Source organism: Anabrus simplex, chromosome 11 (assembly GCF_040414725.1).
Source record: "Anabrus simplex isolate iqAnaSimp1 chromosome 11, ASM4041472v1, whole genome shotgun sequence".
Taxonomy (NCBI): Eukaryota; Metazoa; Arthropoda; class Insecta; order Orthoptera; family Tettigoniidae; genus Anabrus; species Anabrus simplex.
In genome coordinates, this window is record NC_090275.1 from 106673913 (window position 1) to 106698594 (window position 24682).

The 24682-nt window shown below is 37.5% G+C and overlaps 1 protein-coding gene across 1 annotated transcript in view; it reads left to right on the plus strand.

The window, feature by feature from the left end:
* LOC136883313 (CLIP domain-containing serine protease B4) overlaps nucleotides 1-24682 on the plus strand; it is a 71082-nt gene that overhangs the window by 40745 nt on the left and 5655 nt on the right. The window contains exons 6-7 of the mRNA XM_068229620.1: nucleotides 7170-7268; nucleotides 9223-9419. Of these exons, the coding sequence (XP_068085721.1) occupies nucleotides 7170-7268; nucleotides 9223-9419 (296 nt within the window). The remainder of the gene's footprint in view (nucleotides 1-7169; nucleotides 7269-9222; nucleotides 9420-24682) is intronic.

A 24682-nucleotide genomic window follows, 5' to 3' on the forward strand; every position in this document is an offset into this window, starting at 1 on the left:
GTCACTATCAGACAGTTCCTTAGTTGTATTCAAGCAGACTGAGTGGACCTTGAGCCAGAATTCAGGTAAAAATCCCTGACCTGACCAAGAATCAAACCCGGGACCTCTGGGTAAGAGGCAGGCATAGTACCCCTAGACTGTGGGGTCAGCTGTATAGGAAAAATACCGTCCAATAACAGAAGGCCAGGAGGATTGGTTGATTGATTGATTGATTGCGTGTGACCTCTGGAGAGCTCTAGTGTAGGTCTTTATATTTCATGCCTTGCACATCTGGCGATGATAATCAGGTGGAGAGAGGGTGAAACCCAGTGTCGGCACGTAGCCTACTCCTGTCTAATAACAGCAAGGCTTGAAGTCACCATGCCATGGACGAATCACCATCAACAGCGTTGTACGGCCTCACTCCATATGAACACTGCAGAGGCTTTCGGCACACACTCTAGTGATTAGAAATTGTATACAACCACCTCCTGACTATCTGTCTTCTTTGTTTTCTTACCTCTCGTCCTATCACGAACACAATACAAGATCTGGCTGCTCTCTTGCCATACCTGTAAACCGCACTGCTGTGTACAACCACTCCTTTCATAATCTCTGTGTCTAGGTCATGGAATTTGCTACCTGCGAATATTAGAGATAATCCTTCTCATCGCAAGTTTAAAGTGGCTTTCCGCGAGCATTTGCTGGGTAGATCCCGCTGACTTGCTGGATAGTTGAGTGAATGAAGGAATGAACGAGATGAATGAATGGATTACTGTAGTTACATCATTTAAGTGTACGTTATTTTGTGTATTTTAAAATTAGGGATTCTTACATTATTATGATTACTGTATTATTATCATCATCATCATCTTCCTTCCAAGTATTGGGCCATGTGACCTGTTACAGTCTTGCATTTTACTTTTTGCAAGACTTGAAAGCAATCAAATGTCCTTCCGACGGGTTGCTAGCCTGAAGGAAGTAAGACCATTGGTGGGGCTGCCACCTCTCAGCTAATGGACTAGCTGAAATCACAGCATTTCCTCCATAATGGATGTAACGGTTATACCGCCGTGACTCTGTCAACAGGGCTGGGAACAGGTTTTTTCATCTCGGGAAGGTGAGGTTGGCCTTTGGGCAGGAGAGGTTATGTCATAATCATCATCATCATCCTTCCAAGTCCTGGGCCATGTGGCCTGTTACGGTCTTGCATTTTCTTTCCATCGCTTCATTGGACGTCCTATAGATCTCTGTCCTCTTGGTTGATAGCGTAGGATCTCCTTTGGTAGTCTTCCAGATTCCATCTTTTGAACATGACGTTTCCAGTTTTCTTGGTAATCATAGATGTAATTGATTACTGATTTCACATTCAGTCCCTTAAGCACATCTTCATTTCTTATACGATCCCATTTCGTATAGCCTGCTGTTCTGCGCATGAATGTCATTTCACGTGCTGTAATTCTGGAAATGTCTTGAGTTCTTATTGTCCATGCCTCACTGCTGTAGCAAAGCGTTGGTCTGGCTAAAGTGTTATAAAGACATAAGCGAGTGTGTTTTTAGACAAGAGATGGCTTCATGATATGATTTATGATTCCTGTTGTTCTAGTAAATTTGGTTATTTTTGCAGAGATATCAATTTCCCCTTGGTAAGATAAATTGTATCCCAGATAATTGAATTCGTTGACTCTTTCCAAAATTTTATTATCTAAACAGATTTTACTCGGGATAGGGTCCTTCCCCTTAAAGGCCATTATTTTGCTCTTTTGTGGTGAAATGATCATGTCGAATTTTGAAGAGACTTTCTGGAGATTAAATACTGACCACTGAAGATCATCTTCTGATGATGCTACCAATGCAACATCATCAGCAAAGAGTATGGCATCTAGATGTGTGAGATATCTGCTGACTGGGATTGATCCATGGCTTTCATGCCTCCATTCCTGTATTATGTTGTTCATATAGATTATGAACAACAAAGGAGAAAGTCCACAACCTTGTCTCGCACCTCTGCCGATCGGTTTCCATTCAGTCTGATGATTACCTAACTTTATTGCAATAAGGTTGTCACTGTACATGTTGTATATGTTATCTATTAACTGTTGTGGGTTTTCTTAAAATCAACAAATGCTATGTGAGTTTCCAAGTTAAATTCCCTGCATTTTTCGACTAAGATTTTCAAGGTAAAGTAAGCATCAGCACATGAGCGTCCCTTTCGAAATCCATGTTGTTCATTTCCAATCACATTTTCATAATACCTGAATAATTTTTCTCTGACAATATTTGAGTAAATTTTGTAACCTGAGTTGAGTATACTTATCCCTCTGTAATTTCCACAATCTTTCACACTGCCCTTCTTATGAAGAGGAATAACTATCAGGGGCGAAGCGTCAGGGGAGACAGGGTAGACAGCGTGTACCCTTAACATTTTGTGAACGAAATATTGTCTAGTCAATTCAATTATTTTTTAGAACATTAATTATTTCCACATTCATGGCTTTATTGTATTCTCCGCTTTACTTATTTTCGTCTCACTCCTGCAATGCTCGGGCTCTCGTCAGTAACACGAAACACGTAGACGAAAGTAGACGCTGTCCATTCTGTGTATGTTCCCTTTGATTTTCAAAGCTTTCAGATAGAGACACACGAACGCTATCTGTACGGGCTGACTGTGGAACTAGGACTTTCCTATAGCGAGATTTCTCCGCCCAGTAGACAGACTTACCAGCGTCTCTTCTTGCTCCCATTGGCTAGTATTTGGATCTCCTTTTATAAAGGTCTTCTTATTGGCTACCATCTCATGCATGCTTTTAATGTAATTAATTTGAATTTACTTTATTATAAGACACGTCTGAAAATAAAATAATATTCTAATACGAAGTATAGCAAACATGTTCCTAATAAATGAATAACAGCATCAGAACTCTTCAAAGTAAATGCATTTTCTTGCCCGCCAATATTAGATACGTTATTATAACCCCAACAACTGTTAGCTTACATTCTTAATTAATAATGAACTCCAGTGTACATACGGAAACAACAAAATTGCTTAATTTGATGCTGTAATCAATCAGTCAATCAATCACTACTGATCTGCATTTAGGGCAGTCGCCCAGGTGGCAGATTCCCTATCTGTTGTTTTCCTAGCCTTTTCTTAAATGATCGCAAAGAAATTGGAAAATTTCTGAACATTTTCCTTGGTAAGTTATTCCAATCCCTAACTCCCCTTCCTACTGATATCCTCCCACGCCATCTCTCCACTGACAGCTTGGAACATACCACTTAATCGAGCAGCTCGTCTCCTTCCTCCCAGTTCTTCCCAGCCCAAACTTTGCAACATTTTTTTAACGCTACTCTTATTCCGTTAACGTCAGTTGCTAGTGAACGCGCTATAAGTGTCTTCAAATGAATTAAAACCTATTAAAGAAATTCGATGACCAACCAGAGACTGTTTAACTAGGGAACTCTAGCTATGTAGAAGGAACTGCTGTGGCATATTAGCAAGATGCCTGACTTCAAGACGGGACTAATAGAATATATTTGCTGAAATGAAGGACAGGCGGATTGAACTCATTTACAAAAGTATTGTTAGGATGACTTGTACGAAAATCTATTTATTTCTTATTTCTATTATTAAATCTACATAACAATAAAATATATTGTTATTTTTGTTCTAAAAGTATGTTTTTATTTGACAACTCCGACTGCACGTAGCATTATAGGGTTTGCCTTAGTTTCAGTCATTAATATAATATTGAATTCAGATTTGTATGAGTTGAAAACAAAATTCAATGTATAATGTGATTAATATAGTCTAAATAGAGAAAAATCTGTCTACCCCCTTACTTAGTTCACGCTTTGCCACTGTTTGCCAATTCTCTGGTGGTCTGTTGCCATTCCAAATTAAATTGATGAATTTGAGAAATCTTTGCTTGAAGATGTCACTGGAATACTTGAATAATTCTGCATTTATTGAATCTTCTCCAGATGCTTTTCCATTTCTAAGTTTTCTGAGTATTAGCTCCAGTTCTTCGAGTGTAATGGTTTCCGAAGACTTGTTAAGAGATGTTGGCAGAAGAAATGGCTCAATATTTGAACCTCTCCAAAGGTTCCAAAAATAAATGAGCCACTCCATTAGAGGTATTGCATTAATGCGTATGTCTTCTTTTACATCATTATTTAGTTTCTTGAGTATTTTATAGGTCTATGGTTGTGGTCTTGTTAAATCAGTCTCCAGTTGTGAAACAAAGTTTTCCCGACTCTTTCTGTGCTTTTTCCGCATTTCCCTTTTTGCTATTGCTCTCTTGTGGTGATACTCTATTTTATCTTCTAATTTGCCAGTTGACAAAAAAAATTTATAAGCATTTCTTTTGTCTGAAATAACCTTTTCAATCTCTTCTTCCCAGATTCTTAAACCCTTTTTCCTCTACCATTTTTTCTTAACTCCCAAACTCTCAAAAGCAGACTGCTTTAAAATTGAACACAAATTAGACCACTCCATTTCCACATTGTCACTAACTGGTGTCATCTGTGTAAGTTCATTAAGTCTGTTCTGGTACAGCCATTTTATACTGGGGTGTCTTAATAGGTTAACCTTATAAGAAGTTTTAATTTCTTGTGTTGTTTGTGTGTTTCTTTTATACCATCTAGGCCTCAGATGAATAGGTGCTACTAATAGATAGTGATCAGTTTCCAATTCAGGGCCTCGATAGACTCTTGTATCCAAGACTAAATCTGCCAATTTACCATTACAAATTATATAACCTATAATCGATTTCTGATTTCGTGCAGACCACGTATACTTGTGGGTGTCCTTGTGTGGGAACATTGTGTTCATAATCTTTAACTGATTGAAGACAGTGAAATCTATTAATTTCGTTCCATTGTTATTACGGGTTGTTTCTCTGTGGATTCCGATGTGATTCTGAATTTTCTCATTACCAACTCTGGCATTGAAGTCTCCCGGTAATAGTAGCATATCGTGTTTGTTAATTTTATTGACTACCTTTTGCAGATCATTATAGAACCCATCACTTTCGTTTGAATTGCCCTCCACTGGAGCGTATACCCCTATAACTGTAAGATAACCCCTGAATAGTTTTAGTCATAATTGGATAATCCTTTCATTCCAAAAAGTGTAGTTATCAATTGTTGATCTTAATCTTTTGTGTACCAAGAGCAGTACACCCGCCTGTGCTCTAGTATCTCTGTCAACCCCACTGTAAAACTGTAAATAATTTACTGTCTCTTTTGATCCCTGAAGCTTTCTTTTGGTTTCTGAAATTGCTGCAATTAAAATGTCTTTTTTTTTTTTTTTTTTTTTTGTGAGAATGTCGTCCAGCTGGTCATCTTTGTGTGAGATACCTTGTACATTCCAGGTAGCACATCTAAAAGTATTTTTCTTCTTCCAGTCTTTGTCCATTTCACTCCTTTTCAATGCCAGGAGAGGTTATGTATTCCACATAAAGTTAATTTTAGATAATATACAGAACAATAACAAATAGGTTAATATGCCAAGTTCTTCATGATATAGATAAAATACATATAAAGTGTATAAAATATCATAATTTTAAAATATTCACCATATAAGGAAACTTCAATCTTCAAAGAATATAAAAGACTTGTTTATAATAACCATAGCAACTGTCACTAATCCTTCACAGCACCATAATTTTCATATTTTCCTAAAAAACTACTATAAAATTCAGGACACCAGTAAGTGTATCTTACAAAGATGAGTTTTAAGTTTCATAACAACAGCATCAAATCTATATCAATTCAGAAAAAACAGAATTATAAAAGTACTAATACAGAGCTTCTCATATATGTAATGATATTATTATTATTATTATTATTATTATTATTATTATTGCTATTGCTATTCATATTATTTGTTTTATTTGTATTCGAAATTATAAGTTATGTAAATGTATACTCATCTAGTGGTTAAGTGTAAGAGAGGGTCTTGAACCCTAACTTTGCCACCAACAAAGCCATTATCTATCTATCTACAGTATCTATCTATCTCCTACCCTGCCGGCCAGAATTTTGATGGTGAAATTTTTTGCACCAATGGTACTTGAACTAGCTAGTCAGTGTGTCAGACCACAGACTTGACACCTTAGCAATCAAGGACAGGTAAGTAATTGGAAAATTTAACGTTATGTCGTTTTAGACGCAGAAGTGGCTCGTGGCCTGAGCAGTTTTTTGCAAGCAGGGATTCTATGGATTTAAAAAAAATATTTTTATGAAAGCGTTTTATTTAACCATAAAATACGACTACTTATTCACACACACACACACACCCACAAAGAATGAAGAAGAACGGAATGTAGTTCAAGCTACAAAGGCAGCCTACAAAGTACATGATCAACGCTTAACTGCCTTGAATTGCCTCATGGTTCTTCATTTGGTGAATCATTCCCATATATATTTGCTTTTGAAACTGACACAGTGGGAACAACTAGTATACTGCATTCCATACCAAACAAGTTAGCTCAGTGCATTGCTGCACTCCTCGGCCATCCTCGAAATGGTTTTCCATTTCAACTCCAGGCCACAGTCGCTTCCTTCCCATTTCTAGCCCTTACACACACACACACACACACACACACACACACACACACACAGACGCGCACACACACACAGATTTGGTGAACCGACTTCCAGCACTAAAAACAAATTGCTAATGAAGTAAAAATTTAAAAGTGTACTTCATTTTCTGGGACTCTTGCAAAATAATCTGGGGTCCATGATCTTCTCTTGGTAGTCATAAATGAATGCTAAAAATATTAATTCAATAAATCAAGAGCAGAAAGGTGTAGATCATTACCATTCACTATAAATTAAAATAAAAAAAACAGATTCTGATGTTTTCCCATGAGTTGACTTGGGAAAATCAGTGCTACCAACTTTCTTCCCACTTGCTCAGATGTCTATGCTGTTTGCTGTAACCGCCGTCTGACTTGTTCAGTTGACCGATATGTCACAGCAACAGCGTGTTATTGCTCTTGTGTATCTCATGATGTAAGGAGCGTGCTTACCCTTCCCAATGGGCTCAAGATATGCACCCTCATTTTCCATCCCTATTGTATTCATTGAGTGAAGTTTGCTGAATTTAATGTTATATTCCAGAATTTAACTCAGAATTTGAAGTGTATATTTCATCTGGTATCTTTTACTTCTTTTGACAGTGGCAGCTCAACCTGTCTGTATCCTTCAGAATGGAAATGTTCCTCTCGTCGGGCGAAGGGGCAAGCTAGTCGGCTGGGGGAAACTTCCCGGACAAGAAAGTAAGTTGTATCTCTACAGTCTGTGCCAAATGAGAAGCTGTTGTGGTCATTTTAATAAAGTACAAATGTTCAGCCTCGGGAAAGTCAGAGCCATACTTATGCATTGGCCAAGGTGGCAACTTTTGGGAGACCAACAATATTTTTCAAATTAAGATTTTTCATTATGCCATAAGTGAGCAAAATGCAGTTTTATTATAGGTTGCTTTCTTGTTTTTTGCTTTTCAAAGAATGGTCAATTATCAAACAACATGTTAACTTCAAATATGTACTGATGTTTGATGTCAGACCAGGCTATATTGTCGCAGAACGTGCATCGCAAATTTACGTTGTTTCAATATTGTTACAACCCATGTCATATCACTCCCTTTGAAGGCAAGTAACACCTGTTTTACACATTCTGATCTGACCAAATGGTTTGAGAAATGTATACCCACAAAGCAAGTGCTTTGTTGAACAGTGCTGAGTAGCCTCTAGAGGCAAAAACTTTTCCCATTGACAAAGACTACCAATATGTCTGTTGGAGAGGAGGAACAGAATTTGTTTTACTAATTTAGATCATAAATACTGTAGCTGATTTTGCCAATGCAGCCACTTCCATGTGAATCAAAAGAAGTGCAAAGAATTGCATAAAACTAGAGCCTCCACAGGTAAAAAGTTTGAAAGATGAAGGTTGGGTGAATGTGCAGGCCATGAACTGCTCTTACCCTCCCTGTCATAGCAGATATCAGTGTGTGCATTTCAAACAGAGAAAATTTTCTGGATTCTTGTCTTACCTAGACCACACAGTACCTCTTATTGTAAGGCAAACATCTTGTAGAAGGCCTGGAAGACCGTTTGCAATTAATCCCGTGTACACATTTTCTGTAAGACATGCTGGTACAACATACAAACCTATCTGAGAGTCACATACAATATCAGCCCACACTGGATTTGCTGCTGGTATCTACCATGAATAATTGTGCCATGAGGATTTGAGTCAGCAGGCCACAACATGAACATTTGTGATACCATCACTTCCAAATGTTGGTTCCTCTATAAGCAAGACTGAAGATATAAACAAAGAATTGGGAAACAATAAATTATCAGCAACTGTTTCCCTGTGGTGGGTGATCAGCAAGCACATGACCCTCCATGCAGTCATGTGAGATTAGCAAATGCGGTGTGATGATTTCTGAATCTACTTCAAGACCCTGTGGATCTTCTTGATCAGGCAAACAAATGATTCTCAGTATTCTATAATCCACAGTTTTTGGTGCTCTAAATCTCATCTCAGCATCTCAGAGATAAACTGCTAGAAAAAGTTCAGTCTGGAAATGCCTCAAACATAACAAACTCGATCGGAGCAGAAATGGAATGAATGAAGCGCCCATCTTGTGGCGAGGATAGGAATTGTGCCAGCTGCCAACGCCTGTTGCACTACTCTGGGGCAATGATTAATGCCTGACAGATGAAATGAAATGATATTGAAGAGTGTTGCTGGAATGAAAGATGACAGGGTACCCGCAGAAAAATCTGTCCTGCCTCCACTTTGTCCGGCTCAGATCTCACATGGAGTGACCGGAATTTGAACCATGGAACCCAGCAGTGAGAGGCCGGTGTGCTGCCATCTAAGCCACAGAGGGTCATCAGACCAGCAAACACAAGTGAATCATAACGTTGTCAAGTTTGTGGTTGCTATTAAGCATGCTATGTCCCTTATCATTACTTACTCCCAAGCCCGTCAATTGTAAGTCACAGACCAGGCATTTCCAAACTTTCTTTTCTTAACATATTTTGATATGAGGAACTCGAGCATGTTAATTACGCTCTGTATATGGACGAATATGTCCATGTTTGCGTTACATATGTAGAAGATTGTATTGATTACATGTTATTTTTATAGTTGATACTCCACCTGTTCTCAGTATGAAACATATGATTCAGTGTAAATAACACGCACATTCCTCTCTGGTAGCAACGCCTAGCCGTGAACAACAACTAGAGTTACCCATCATTGCACTGGAGAAGTGCAGTGCCGTGTACGGCAGCATCATACCTGTAAACACCAACCAGATGTGTGTTGGTGGGGAGGAAGGGAAAGACGCCTGCTCTGGCTTCGGAGGAGCCCCTCTAGTGCTGCTGGACCATGTAACAAGAACTAAGTATTACCAGGTGAGTAGACAATACCAACAACACTGCTGAAAATTCTTCTTCTTGGTTCCTCAGTCCAAAGATTGGCAGGGAGCAATTCTTCTTTTCCACTTCTTCCGTTAGTCATTTAATTCCCACATCATCAGTGATCTTGGTCTGCCTCTTTCTCTTTCTCCCTCCACTTTACTCCCTGTGGGTGGCGGGTTGTAGAACACGTCCACGGTATCCCCTGCCTGTCTTAAGAGTTGACTAAAAGGGGCCACCACTGGGGCTCTTAACTTGGAAACATGGTTTGGCAACCACAGGGACCTTAGCTGAGTCCTGGCATTGCTTCCACTTACTTGTGCCAGGCTCCTCCTATTGGAATTCGTTTGGTCAATTCTTATTCTTTTCTGACCCCGACGGAATAAGAGCATTTGAGACATAGGGTGTCTTTCATTTTCATGCTCTTTGTGGCCCTTGTCTTTCTTTGACTGATACCTTCATTTTTTAAAGTGTCAGACCCCTTCCACTTTTTCCCTCTGATTAGTAAAAGAGGACGGTTACCCAGTTGCACTTTCTCTTAAAACAATAATCACCACCACCACCATCCTGCTCCTCCTCCAAAACATTTATCGTAAATGCATTGTGTCTATTCATTTGATTAGCTCCTTCTGAAGACTTCTCTTTTCTCCAGCTCGGTGAGCATGTCTTCATTTTTTTACCGAGCGAGTATTTGTAGGGTTTATGTCACATAGCACTGGGCTGAGTGGCTCAGACGGTTGAGACTCTGCCTTCTGACACCAGCTTGGCAGGCTCGATCCTGCCTATTTGCTGGTGCTATTTGAAGGTGCTCAAATACGTCACCCATGTGTCCGTAGACTTAATGGCACTTAAAAGTACTCCTGTGGGACTAAATTTTGGCAACTTGGCATCTCCAGAAACCATTGGGAGATAGTGGGTTCGAACCCCGATGGCGACAACCCTGAAGACAGTTTTCCTTGACAAATGCTAGGGCTATCAAAAACATTTATGTTTAAATTTTGTTCATACCCTTTAGTATTTGAAAATTTTAAGATATTTTAGTGAAATGCTCAGTAGTACATCGTCTTTTTGTTGGTATAACAAGGAATACCTTTTATTTGATTTTTGGTTTCATAATTTGCCTGACTGGCTGAATAATTTGTTAAAAATTAAATAGTAGGCACTCCTTGTTAACAGACGAGGAGAGACTACTTACTACTGAGCACTTCACTAAGATAACTTTCTGAAGATTCTGGAGGTGATCGGGATCAGAGACCGAGAACGAAGAATTATCTACAATCTGTATAAAAATCAGTCTGCAGTGATAAGAATAAAGGGCTTTGAAAGAGAAGCAAGCAATCCAGAAAGGAGTGAGGCAAGGTTGCAGTTTATCCCCACTCATTTCAATGTTTATATAGAACAGGCAGTAAAGGAAATCAAAGAGGAATTTGGGAAGGGAATCTCAATCCAAGAAGAAGAAATTAAAACTCTGGATTTGCTGATGATATTGTTATTTTATCTGAGACTGCAGAAGATATGGAGAAACTGCTGAATGGTATGGACAGAGTCTTCGGTAAGCAGTACAAGATGAAAACAAATTGGCCCAAAACAAAAGTAATGGAGCGCAGTCAAACAAAGTCAGGTGATGCAGAAAATATTAGATTAGGAAATGAAGTTATAAAGGAAGTAGATGAATATTGTTACTTGGGTAGTAAGATAACTAATGGTGGCAGAAGTAAGGAGAATGTAAAATGCAGACTAGCACAAGCCTTTTTTTTTTTTTTTTTTTTTTTTTTTTTTTTTTTTTTTTTTTTTTTTTTTTTTTTGCCAGTTGTTTTACGTCGCACCGACACAGATAGGTCTTATGGCGACGATGGGACAGGGAAGGGCTAGGAGTTTGAAGGAAGCAGCCTCTCACAACATAAGTAAAGGTCAAGAGTGTTAGCACGACCAGGGATAAAAAAATAAATTAAAGTAAATACTTACAATTATCCCAACAAAGGCCGTCGCTGATTGAGGAAGCACTGGACACAAGAGGCCTAGCGAATCAACTAAAAATTAGCTTAAATAATTGACTGAAATAATAATTCCTTGATTCATTTAAGAAAACTTTAATAATACCAAAACATTTATAATTTACCGACCTCAAAATTAATTTTTTTTAACTGTTTTAAAGATACGATAAATACTGAATTCTATTTAGATCAATTAAAAGAATAATTGCTGAATGAAAACAGAAGACCTCTTTAGAATAATAAATGAACGAGGTTCAATTGAAAATTAAATAATTAAATCCACCATTATAGAATGGATAATGAAAACCTATCTAATAGACTATCTCGGTTTTCGGAGGTTGCGTGAAAACAGTAAGGATCAACCAAACACACTATATCACCAAACGAAGAAATAATTCAGGAACATGCAAAAAATCACAGAAGTAGGATAAAATAATTCAATATTCCCCAGAGACGATAACTAAAATCGAAGGAGTAAGTCAAATACAGCAGAAAAGATCCAATGCACGCAACTATTTCCAATACAGATGAACGTCAATACTACAATAATCCGCAGATTCTCAAATGTCAGTTTCAACACAGCAACGCCCCCCATTGCGTTTGCATTCTATTACACAGGACAACCGCCATGATTAAAATGAGAACACGATGTACCGAGTAAGTCAATAGATCAGCTTTCATTTAAAGCACGAGTTTACTTTTAACAGCCCGAAATGGTTTGAAAAATATTTTAAATAATAAATATTTAATTATGTTTGAAAACAGGAAGGAAATAAAACCAGGCTTTTAAGGTTATACAATAAATTCGTACATCATCTTGTCGGAGCTCCTTGAACATAATCATTCCTTTCGTGCACGAAAGCTAATATAACTGAATGCTGAAGCCCAAAAATTAACATATAATTATCTTCTTAAATTAAATTGAAACCTCAAATATTTTCACATTACAAGTTAACGACAATGACCTGTTTTCGACTCTAATTTTTTTTTTTTTTTTTTTTTTTTTACCCACAAATAATCCTAACATCACCTTTAGAAATTCTCACATATCGTAGACTTAAGTGCTCAGCATCTTAGCACTATAAAATAACAGGATTAGTTCCTCAGTTAAAACAGTCATAACATCCAATGAAGCTACTTACGAGGTCGGTGTTTTCAAAAATTAAATCGTTTCAAAAAAACAAACCACATCTTTGGCACTTATGCCAGATGGAGAATCCATCAACCGGGATCAAATATCCGCACCATCTTCCCTTCTTGTAAGATAATTTGTATCTTTAAGACACAACCAGCAGAGATTAGCTCAACGCGTCTTCCAGTTTAAAAGGCAAGAAGTAGAACAACTGCACACGCTGATTGTTAGAGCACGGTTCATGGCCAAGCAAGCTTATCTTCTTGGCGCCCAGATAGCAGCACAACTACTCACTTCGAATGGTAAGTACTAAATCCACCACTAGATGGCTCACCATCAGCAATTTAATGAAAAGCCCATACAGTTACGATATTCAACACTCGGAGATGCAGACAAATGATGTGAAAGCATGAATGTAATAGAGACAACATAGTACCATGACGAGTCGTTATTCAAACTCCATTACAGCCTCCCCCCCGAAACCATCAACCTGGGGTGGCGTATCACAAGCAGTCATAGTTGAAAACCATCTGTTGTCTCAAGAATATGTGTAATAAAGGTTCCATCTTCGATAATTTAACATAAACACTTCTCAATATGAACAGAGATATACTAGGGTGATATATAACAGTGATCAGACCACTCACAGTTGTTTAGTGTTCAATTAAGTCCATGTTTTCACGCGCAATATCATCAGCACGCCAATTTTCTTTAACATGTTCAGATAATACTAAGATTACTAAGGTAATCGGAGTTTGCTTAATCACAATAAATTTTCAGACACATAACCTACACAAGAAAACAGGTCTTACAAGGTTTAAAACATAGCATAATTCTCATTCGAACATAATTCAGGGCTTCAATTATAGGGAATGACAAGACTTCAAGAGTGATAACCATATTACCACATAAATACCCCAAAAGGAAAACACAAGAAGAAGAAGAAGAAGAATAAGAAAAGGACCAAAATAAATAGGAAAACATAAGCCTCTACAAGAAGTAAGTCAGTGCAACGAACATTAGATAATTCTTCAAGTAACTTATCACACTAATCACTTTATCATCAGTTTCCTCCAATCCGATCAGAATACCACAGCAAGAGCCGAAACCAGAATATCAGATCATTCACGATAATTATCACATCAAGTTTAAGTGTAGCAAATAAATCAATATATCAATAAAGCTAAAATTTTAACAGACATATCTGTGAAATCAAAACTCCCCAATCAATAGATGCTAACCCTTTTTTTAAATTTTCAAATCATTTCTTGGCTTAAATTAATATTCCTTTCGCACAGCTTCAACTTCCATAGGCCTACTACACATATACTCATTCCAAGCAGAAGGTGAAAACAAGAAACAATAATAAATAGAAAGATACTGAAAAACACGTTTAGAACAGAAAGCTAAGCAAGAGTAGAAGATATGAATGTTAGAGCAATGGTAAAAGGTTAATTACAGTTGGAGACATATGTACAATTCAGATGTAGGGTACGCGTAAGGTGGGTCATCAACAACCGAACTATCAGCAATTACCAGGCAATCAACACACAATATCAACACTTACACCGGGATAGAAAATGACCAGGAGAAACACCGGAGACTAACTAGCCTGAAATCACATAGTCCTACTACAAGCTCCCATATGCAGGTAGAGGATCGGTGACTGCAATACCGACTGTACAAGGAGAATAATCCCATACTTATTCTTCTACATCACAGAACGATAAGTTACGATACTAATGACACTAATCCAGGAAGGCTCCAATTTTTTTTTAAATGCGCTAGACAGGCAGGTTAATCGAAATGAAAATTAAGATCGTAGGATTAACAAGATGACTTCAGAAGAACGGATTATGGCAGAGAATATAAGAAGTTGAACCAAAAACAAGACGACAGTCACCAAGATACCAATTAGCTAATAATCATTTCCAAAAGAGTTGTAGGTGCATAGATTAGTTCAATTTAAATCCCACTCGACACCAAGAAATCACATCAAAGGTCAAGTCCAACCTTCTCTTGATGTCCATCGAAAACTCCCCCAAACTAGATTACCACAACAACAATCCAACACCACTCTAATGATTACCAGTGCCGATGTGTCAGCCACAATGGTAAAGGACATACAAATCCTCGTCAGCATCCCACAAATCACAGAGTGCCCACCCAATATCATTACAACAACCGCAATAACCACCATCATGACTTCAGAGGAACACAGTTACCTCTCAACGAAACCATAATGCCACCCCAACATAATTCCCAAAATCAAACCCATAATTCCAAACTTCACCGATACACAAGGATCAGAAACCATACCATAAGGTCAAAAGGATGTACACTCCTTAGGTCATGAATCCTATATTACCCAAAACAAAATCTCACAATAACCCATGAAGCCGACGAATGCCAGTTCTCTAACATGACTCTACAACTCTACACCAAATCAGTACCGCAAAATAGGTTTAAATTTCCCTAAAACCCACAGCAGAAAGAAAACAGATGTACAGGCAAGATACTCGACTGCAATTCAAAATAAGGCCACCCGATTACAACTTGCATAGGCTCAGAAATAACGCTACAAGATATAACGGACCACCTACCTTAGTAGTTCACATGCCTAACCAAATTAAAGAACAGCAACAAGGGGTTCATTAAATAAACGCGATGTATACAGAGAACCAAATTACTTCAAAGAAAAACGTGAAGTTCATTTACCCAAAAAAAAAGAAATCCATTTTTCCCCAGAAACCAAGAATTAAGATACAGTAAGAGCACAAGGCTCATGCACACAGCAACCAGTAACTCTTCTCCAGCTCCGGGCGACAGGATTTCACCCAATTAACTTCACTCGGATAAAGGCAGAGTATCCAATACCCTCAACACCTTTCCTCAAGTTTTCATAACAAAACCTTGAAGACCCATAGCTCAGAGAAACACACTTTTCTTATTATCACCGCAAGTAAGAACCCAGACAAGGAAATATCTCGAGATTACAAGATACATCAGAAATTTTACTGTACTACGTTATGGAACGCAAACACTCAACATAGGTAATTAAAATCATAGAATTTTTCTAATAGACACTATATCAATACCAATATCACCAAAAAGAATTTTTTTAACACAGAAGGTTCTCTTATAGACATCCATCCTGCACCCTGCTGAATCATACTACCAAGGCCACATTACCAAAACTGGGAACCACCTCAATTCTCAATTTTCAATCTCCCACCACAACAGGTCCCAATTAAATTCACACCGATCATACTTAACGATGATAATAACATTATTTTAAACTTCCATCTATTGATCACTGAGTATTAATTTCACAGATATTCCCTACTTAAACATGATGAAACATCAAATACAGTCTTTCTTACATTTGTCCACTTCAACAAGATTCATACTTACCAAGGATGAAAATTATCAAGATACACACGCCCCAATACATAACTTCCCAACCTCCATATGGACAGCACAATTTCCGCACTTCCATTACCCATTTTAATCAAACAATTACCCGATTCATTATTACCAACCACCAATAAGATTTAGAACTCAACCAACCCCCCCACAATATATCAAGTCGCTTTCACTTGGGATAAATGAACTCTCCGAATCCTTTTTGCCACAGGATCACTGACAAGCATAGATACAGGGCTCAAAAACTGCAATATCGTACAAGGTCCCTGAAATCTAGGAGCTAATTTTGAAGTAAATTTATTTATAGCCTTGCTGACAGGATAACATTTTACGAAGACTTGGTCTCCAACACTTAGCTTGGTGGGTTTTCGGCCTTTGTCATAGTTCTTTCGTACCTTTTCATACGACACAGCCAACCTCGTTTTGGCCTCATCCCACACCTTTCGCACATCGCGAGGAGTAGAGACTTCAGGAAGCAGTTCCTCAATTCGAAGGAGATTAGATAGAGGAGAAAATGGAACAAAACTCAACATTAATTCCATAGGAGTTTTGCCATGAGACTCATGAACAGCAGTATTAAATGCATATGACAACCAATGAAGACAGGTGTCCCACTTGGTATGATTCGAGTGGTGGTAAGCTATGAGAGCAGATTTTAAATTTCTATTCATTCTCTCGGAATATGAGGGATTGGGATAATATGGAGTAGTGGTCACATGGGAGATGCACAAATCAAACAAGTACTTCCTGAATAAATGACTAGTAAAGCCAGCAGCATTGTCAGATACAAGAAACTTAGGAGTTCCAAAGGAGGCAAAAATAGAATTTAAACAAGAAATAGTGGACTGCGAATTGGTTGATCTAGTCGGGAAGATCCAGCAAAACCTGGTAAACCCATCAATGCACACCAATGCATGAGTATTTCCTCGACTGGAACGTGGAAAGGGTCCAACATGATCGATAAACAATCGCTCCATAGCTCTGGAAGCTTGAGATGATGACAACAACCCCGCACGTTTGTTTAGATTAGGTTTACTAATAGCGCAACTTTTACAAGACTTAACCATGGATATGATATCCCTATCCATGTTTTTCCAAATAAAGAACTCCCTTATTTTTGACCTAGTTTTGAAGTTTCCCAAGTGTCCACCAACAGGACTATCATGGTAATACTGAAATATTACAGGAATTAAAACCTTGGGGACAACAATCTTTATCCTTTTATCATAACGAGATTGACAACAGAGTACCCCTTTCACCAAGGAATAGGGTTTGATAATTTTACCAGAATTAATCTTTTCCAGAATTTCCTTTAACTGAGGATCATCGTTTTGATGCAGAACAATATCTTGATACAACATTGGAAGATTAGTCAAGATAGAATTCACATTTACCGAACCAATTTGAGGTACACTCTTCGCTTCCAAGTTTTCAAAACCATCCTCCTCATCAAACATGCGACTAAGCCCATCGGCGATTACATTTTCCGTTCCACGAATGTGCCGAACATTAAATTTAAAAGCAGAAATTCTCAGCGCCCACCTAGTTAGTCTTCCAGTTCTTTTGGGTCTTTTCAGAACCCAGGAAAGAGCTTCATTGTCTGTCTCTAAATCAAAATTAACATGCTCCACATAAACACGGAATTTCTCCAACGAAAATAGTACCGCTAAACACTCTAATTCATAGACAGAATATTTCCTTTCCAGCGGGGAGAGAGCTCTAGATGCGTAAGCGATAGGACGTCTACCCATTTCCGACTCTTGCAATAAGACGCCTGCAATAGCCTTCCCTGAGGCATCAGTCTGGATAATGAATCTTTTATTAAAATCAGGAATAGCAAGTATAGGGGCATTACTGAGAGCTCTCTTCAAGGTTTCAAAGGCTCTTTGTTGAGGGTCTTCCCACACAAATTTGACATTCTTTCTACGTAAGGAATTCAAAGGGGCAGCAATTTCAGCATAATTCGGAACGAATTTTCTAAAGAAATTAGTCATGCCAATGAATCTGGCAATCCCTTTTACATCTTTAGGTGGTTTAAAATCGTGAATAGCTTGAGTACGGGCATGATCAATTGAAATACCCTGTGACGATACTATATGTCCCAAGAAGGAGATTTGAGATTTGGCAAAATTGGTCTTGGAAAGCTTGACAGTTAAACCTGCTTTCTTCAATCTTTCAACTACCTCCTGTACATGCTTGAGATGATCTTCGAAATTTGCAGAATATACAACAAGATCGTCAAGATAATGAATAACGTACTTAAATTTCACATCCCCAAACACAGAATCCAGTAATCGAGTTAACACAGCCGCTCCCGTCGACAGCCCAAAAGGTATAACCGTGTATTCATACAGATTCCAGTCAGTGGCAAAAGCAGTGAGAGGAATAGATTCCTCATCAAGAGGTATTTGGTTGTATGCCTGATTCAAATCAAAGGTCGAAAAATAATTAGCACCATGGAACCAAGAGAAGCAAGTATGCAAATCCGGTAGGGGCACAGACTGCATGACGATCTTACGGTTTAACTCTCTATAATCCGTCACTGGCCTGAAACCTCCAGATGACTTGGGCACCAGAAACATCGGAGACGAGTACGGAGAGATAGAAGGTCGAATAACACCATCCTGAAGCATCTTATCGATGATTTTCTTTAATTCAACCATCTTAGGTGGTGATAACCTATAGGGCGGAGATCTAACAGGAATCTTGTCCGTAATATCAATGTGGTATTTAAGCACATTAGTCAATCCCAATTTATCAGTGAAAACTTCAGGATACCTAGCACAAAGATCACGAATTTTACGAGCTTGATCGAGAGGCAGGTGATCAAGATCTAATTTATTACCTTCGCCTTCCTCAACATCCTCATCCAATGCACAAGCAGAATACCTTTGTAACACTACATCTTCATAAAATTTGAAAATTCTATTAGGACAAAATTTGAAACTAAAGTTCCTATCTTGTAAATTCAAAATCATTCCAACCTTGCCCATAAAATCCGTCCCTAAAATTACTTGATAAGATAAATCAGAAGCCACGAGACAATCTGTCTTCCAAGTAAACTCGGCAATTCTAATTTTGACAGATATACAACCTAGAATTCTTAATCTGCCTCCATTAGCAGTCACACAATTAAGTTTAGAAGTCCTAATTTCAGGTAATTTGCAACAAACCTTCATCCTCGAATACCAAGTCTCACTCATAAGTGACACAGCACTACCGGAATCTATCAATCCCAATGCAGGTTCGTTATTCACTTCAATACAAATGGTCGAGGTTTTAGAAACAACATTACTAGAAATACCTAACATTCCCGGAAAAGAACACTCATTATTCACATGACCTTCAACCAACCAGCTCTCATCATCTGCATTGGGCATACCACACGGTCATTGAAAATTCCTATTGTTTACCTTAGGGCACTGCCTTTTCATATGTGACTTAGATCCGCAAACATAACAACTACCATTTTGTCTACGACACAATGTATCTTTACTTCTCTCGGAAGGGCAATTATTCCTCAGGTGATCTCTAGATCCACAAGCGTAACATTTTTTGAAGGAAGAAGAAGGCACAGGATGAGCGGAGACATTGTTAGACCGAAAAGAAACACTGGGAGGGGGATACCTAGTGTGCCGGGACTCATCTCCATGTTTTACATCCTCGGCAAATGTACAAGCTTGTTCGAGTTCTGCAAAACTACTCGGGCACTTAGTCAAGGATAAAAAGGACCGATATTGAGGAGTAATGCCTTTGATTATACGACCTACCATCTCTTCTTCCGGTACCATGATTTTAAAAACCTCGCAATAAAATTTCAAATCCAAGACATAGGCCAATAGATTTTCATGCAAGAATTGCGTTCTATAACAATGTTTTGGAACCAGACTTTGTAACGCTAGGGACGGAATAAACCTTCTCAAGATTAACTCGTGAAATTCATTTACACTTAAATTACTGCTAATAGCCTTAGAAATTTCTCTTTTTAGTACACCTTGACAGTTGGGAAATAACACTCTAAAAATTCCCAGAGCATCCATGCAATACACATTAGCCGACTCAGATAATTCTACTAGAAACCGCAGGAATCTGATGGTTTCGTCAATGGAATCTACAGAAAAGGTCATTACATTTTTGAAAAGATCCTTAATAGAATTAGGAGCCGAACATGACCTAATCAACAAATTCTCAACCGCAGAACTAAGTCCGCAGCAATGCGATGAGGATGGATTATTGACGGTCTGAGGAGTAATTAACTCATTAGTGGCACCAAGGTTGTTACCTTCATTCGTTTCAATCTCATCACTTAATGATAACTGACCAACCTTCTTCATATTAATCATAAAATCGAGTTCAACCGAAACATTAATTACTGAAGTTAACAACGAAGTGCATTGAGACATCAATTCACCTTCAGGTCCAAGAGAAATCAAATCTTGCACCCTGTTAATAAAGTGATTGGTACGAGCTTTTAATCTTTTCAATTGGTAATCTGATGGATTACACTCTTTTAACTGTTTTATAAACACTAATAATTCGTTAATAGAACTGGACATTGCATGCACTGACTTACCCAAGTCGATGCTCATGTTACCTGGATCTACAGGGGAATCAAGGGAGCCCAGAAGCAAGTTAACATCGCCTTCCATAGAACCAGTGGACACTAAACCCCGAATATCGAGCTCATACAACAGCTCACCCTTCCTCAGCATTCTTGGCAACAACACAGCACGTGCACTCATATTGATATGAAACAGAAAACACCAAGGTTAGCACTCAATATAATCCTGTCTTTCCCTTCACAAGTTTAATTAACTAGTCTCAATTGACTTATTATTTCAGTCAAGGTGATATCAATGGCCTGACGAAATAGCCAACAGTCACAAGAAACAAGAAAGAAAAATATGCTTTCACAAGATATCAGAACGTAGCAGTACAAAAAACCACGCAATCTGATACCAAACACACTCTCACAACGTAAGTAAAGGTCAAGAGTGTTAGCACGACCAGGGATAAAAAAATAAATTAAAGTAAATACTTACAATTATCCCAACAAAGGCCGTCGCTGATTGAGGAAGCACTGGACACAAGAGGCCTAGCGAATCAACTAAAAATTAGCTTAAATAATTGACTGAAATAATAATTCCTTGATTCATTTAAGAAAACTTTAATAATACCAAAACATTTATAATTTACCGACCTCAAAATTAATTTTTTTTAACTGTTTTAAAGATACGATAAATACTGAATTCTATTTAGATCAATTAAAAGAATAACGCAGTAGAAGGTAAAATCCTTATATCAATAATTGCTGAATGAAAACAGAAGACCTCTTTAGAATAATAAATGAACGAGGTTCAATTGAAAATTAAATAATTAAATCCACCATTATAGAATGGATAATGAAAACCTATCTAATAGACTATCTCGGTTTTCGGAGGTTGCGTGAAAACAGTAAGGATCAACCAAACACACTATATCACCAAACGAAGAAATAATTCAGGAACATGCAAAAAATCACAGAAGTAGGATAAAATAATTCAATATTCCCCAGAGACGATAACTAAAATCGAAGGAGTAAGTCAAATACAGCAGAAAAGATCCAATGCACGCAACTATTTCCAATACAGATGAACGTCAATACTACAATAATCCGCAGATTCTCAAATGTCAGTTTCAACACAGCAACGCCCCCCATTGCGTTTGCATTCTATTACACAGGACAACCGCCATGATTAAAATGAGAACACGATGTACCGAGTAAGTCAATAGATCAGCTTTCATTTAAAGCACAAGTTTACTTTTAACAGCCCGAAATGGTTTGAAAAATATTTTAAATAATAAATATTTAATTATGTTTGAAAACAGGAAGGAAATAAAACCAGGCTTTTAAGGTTATACAATAAATTCGTACATCATCTTGTCGGAGCTCCTTGAACATAATCATTCCTTTCGTGCACGAAAGCTAATATAACTGAATGCTGAAGCCCAAAAATTAACATATAATTATCTTCTTAAATTAAATTGAAACCTCAAATATTTTCACATTACAAGTTAACGACAATGACCTGTTTTCGACTCTAAAATTTTTTTTTTTTACCCACAAATAATCCGAACATCACCTTTAGAAATTCTCACATATCGTAGACTTAAGTGCTCAGCATCTTAGCACTATAAAATAACAGGATTAGTTTCTCAGTTAAAACAGTCATAACATCCAATGAAGCTACTTACGAGGTCGGTGTTTTCAAAAATTAAATCGTTTCAAAAAAACAAACCACATCTTTGGCACTTATGCCAGATGGAGAATCCATCAACCGGGATCAAATATCCGCACCATCTTCCCTTCTTGTAAGATAATTTGTATCTTTAAGACACAACCAGCAGAGATTAGCTCAACGCGTCTTCCAGTTTAAAAGGCAAGAAGTAGAACAACTGCACACGCTGATTGTTAGAGCACGGTTCATGGCCAAGCAAGCTTATCTTCTTGGCGCCCAGATAGCAGCACAACTACTCACTTCGAATGGTAAGTACTAAATCCACCACTAGATGGCTCACCATCAGCAATTTAATGAAAAGCCCATACAGTTACGATATTCAACACTCGGAGATGCAGACAAATGATGTGAAAGCATGAATGTAATAGAGACAACATAGTACCATGACGAGTCGTTATTCAAACTCCATTACACAGCCGTGGCCTTAATTAAGGTACAGCCCCAGCATTTGCCTGGTGTGAAAATGGGAAACCACGGAAAACCACTTTCAGGGCTGCCGACAGTGGGATTCGAACCTACTATCTCCCGAATACTGGATACTGGCCGCACCTTAAACGACTGCAGCTATCGAGCTCGGTGCTAGCACAAGCATGGAAGGCTTTAGTTAAGAGAAGAAATTTGCTCACTTCGAACATTGATATAGGAATTAGAAAGATGTTTTTAAAGACTTTTATCTGGAGTGTGGCATTGTATGGAAGTGAAACATGGACAATAACTATCTCAGAAAGGAAGAGAATAGAAGTTTTTGAAATGTGGTGTTACAGAAGAATCATGAATGAAGAGATACTGAATCGAAATGGTGAGAGGAGATCGATTTGGCCAAATTTAACAAGAAGTGATAGAATGATAGGACACATCTTAAGACATTCAGGATGTGAGCAATTGGTTTTTCAGGGAAGTGTAGGTGGTAAAAATGGTAGTGGATGTAGCAGTTATGTAGAAATGAAAAGGTTAGCACAGGATAGGATAGCATGGAGGGCTGCATCAAAGCAGTATATGGACTTAAGTTATGACTCAAACAACAACAACTTTCAAATATTAAAGAGTAAAAACCACAAATGTTTCTACATTTCTGAACTAGTTTCATCAATTTATAGTAATTAATTAGAAAAAATGTGCGATCTGACAGAGTATTACATGTTATGGTCCGTATTGAAATGTAACTTAAAGTCAAATAATAATACTAGATTATAAATTCCACCTGTTCAATACATAAAAGTTTTTTTTATTTAAATTTAAGAAATAGTTCTTAACATATTAGATATAGGGACGTGTTTCACCCATAATGAGGGGATCATCAGCCTAAAAATCTCATACCTGAAAGAAAGATAGATCAGGATCCTGATTGTTCTTATACCTAAATAAGAGGATACTGTTTTAGGTACAAATGTGTATAAAATGACTAGCAAGTAGAATATAGTAGATATAAGTACTCTTATGATCTTATAATCAATCCTTATTGTAGATCTTTATGAATGTCTCGTTTTTTAAAATGTGGTAACAAGTGGTTAGTTGAAAGTTCAAAAAGAATACGTAAATTGCTGTGCTAGCATATAATCATTTAAGGAACAAAAAGAAGAAGAAAAGAAGAAAAACTTGAAGATCCTAAATTTGTATAGTGTTCTCATTCAGTTCAACTAAAATTGTATGTATTGATCATTTTTATAATAATTCATAAGTTCTCTTTACTCTTTGATATGATGTATTGGGACACAATACTCCTTCAAATTGTAAAACAAATTGAGATTTCCCGAAACATGTATGGTTTAATTAATAATGTTTCTTTCATTTAATGAGTGTATTGATCAAGGCGGATTTAAATAAACTATTATAAATAGTTATATTATACATTCAGACCAGTCAATACGGACCAAACACAATATTAACCTATCATGGTTAAGTTTATTAACAAAATAAAATTTGGTAAATATGGTGCCTTATTCTGGAGATGGCGTAAGGAGATTATAATAGCTTAATATTTAGGATAAAAGTCACTCTTAGTGGTAGTAAGTTGTTAATTTTATACGAAAAGATAATACGACAAACTTCTTGAAAGCACGTAGGAGCAAGGACAAGTACTCGTCAGAAATATAGCTATTTTTATAATTACGGTAGCTGGTAGACGTGGTTGTAGCTTCTTGTATTAAAAGTCGAACAGAAAAGATGCGAGGTTGAGTAGGTCTAGAGCTTCGAAAGTTGTTATGTCAATTTGGTTAAAGATGAGGTAAAATCCAAAGTTAAACAACTGTTGAAGTCTGAAGTCTGAAGTCTGTTGAAGTTGTTAATCTTATATGAAAAGACAAGACGACAAATTTCTTGAAGCACTTAGGAGAGAGGATAGGTGTTCGTCGGAAAACGTAGCTATATTTATAATAAAATTAGCTGGTAGACGTGGTTGTAGCTTCTTGTATTAAAAGTTGAAAGGAAACT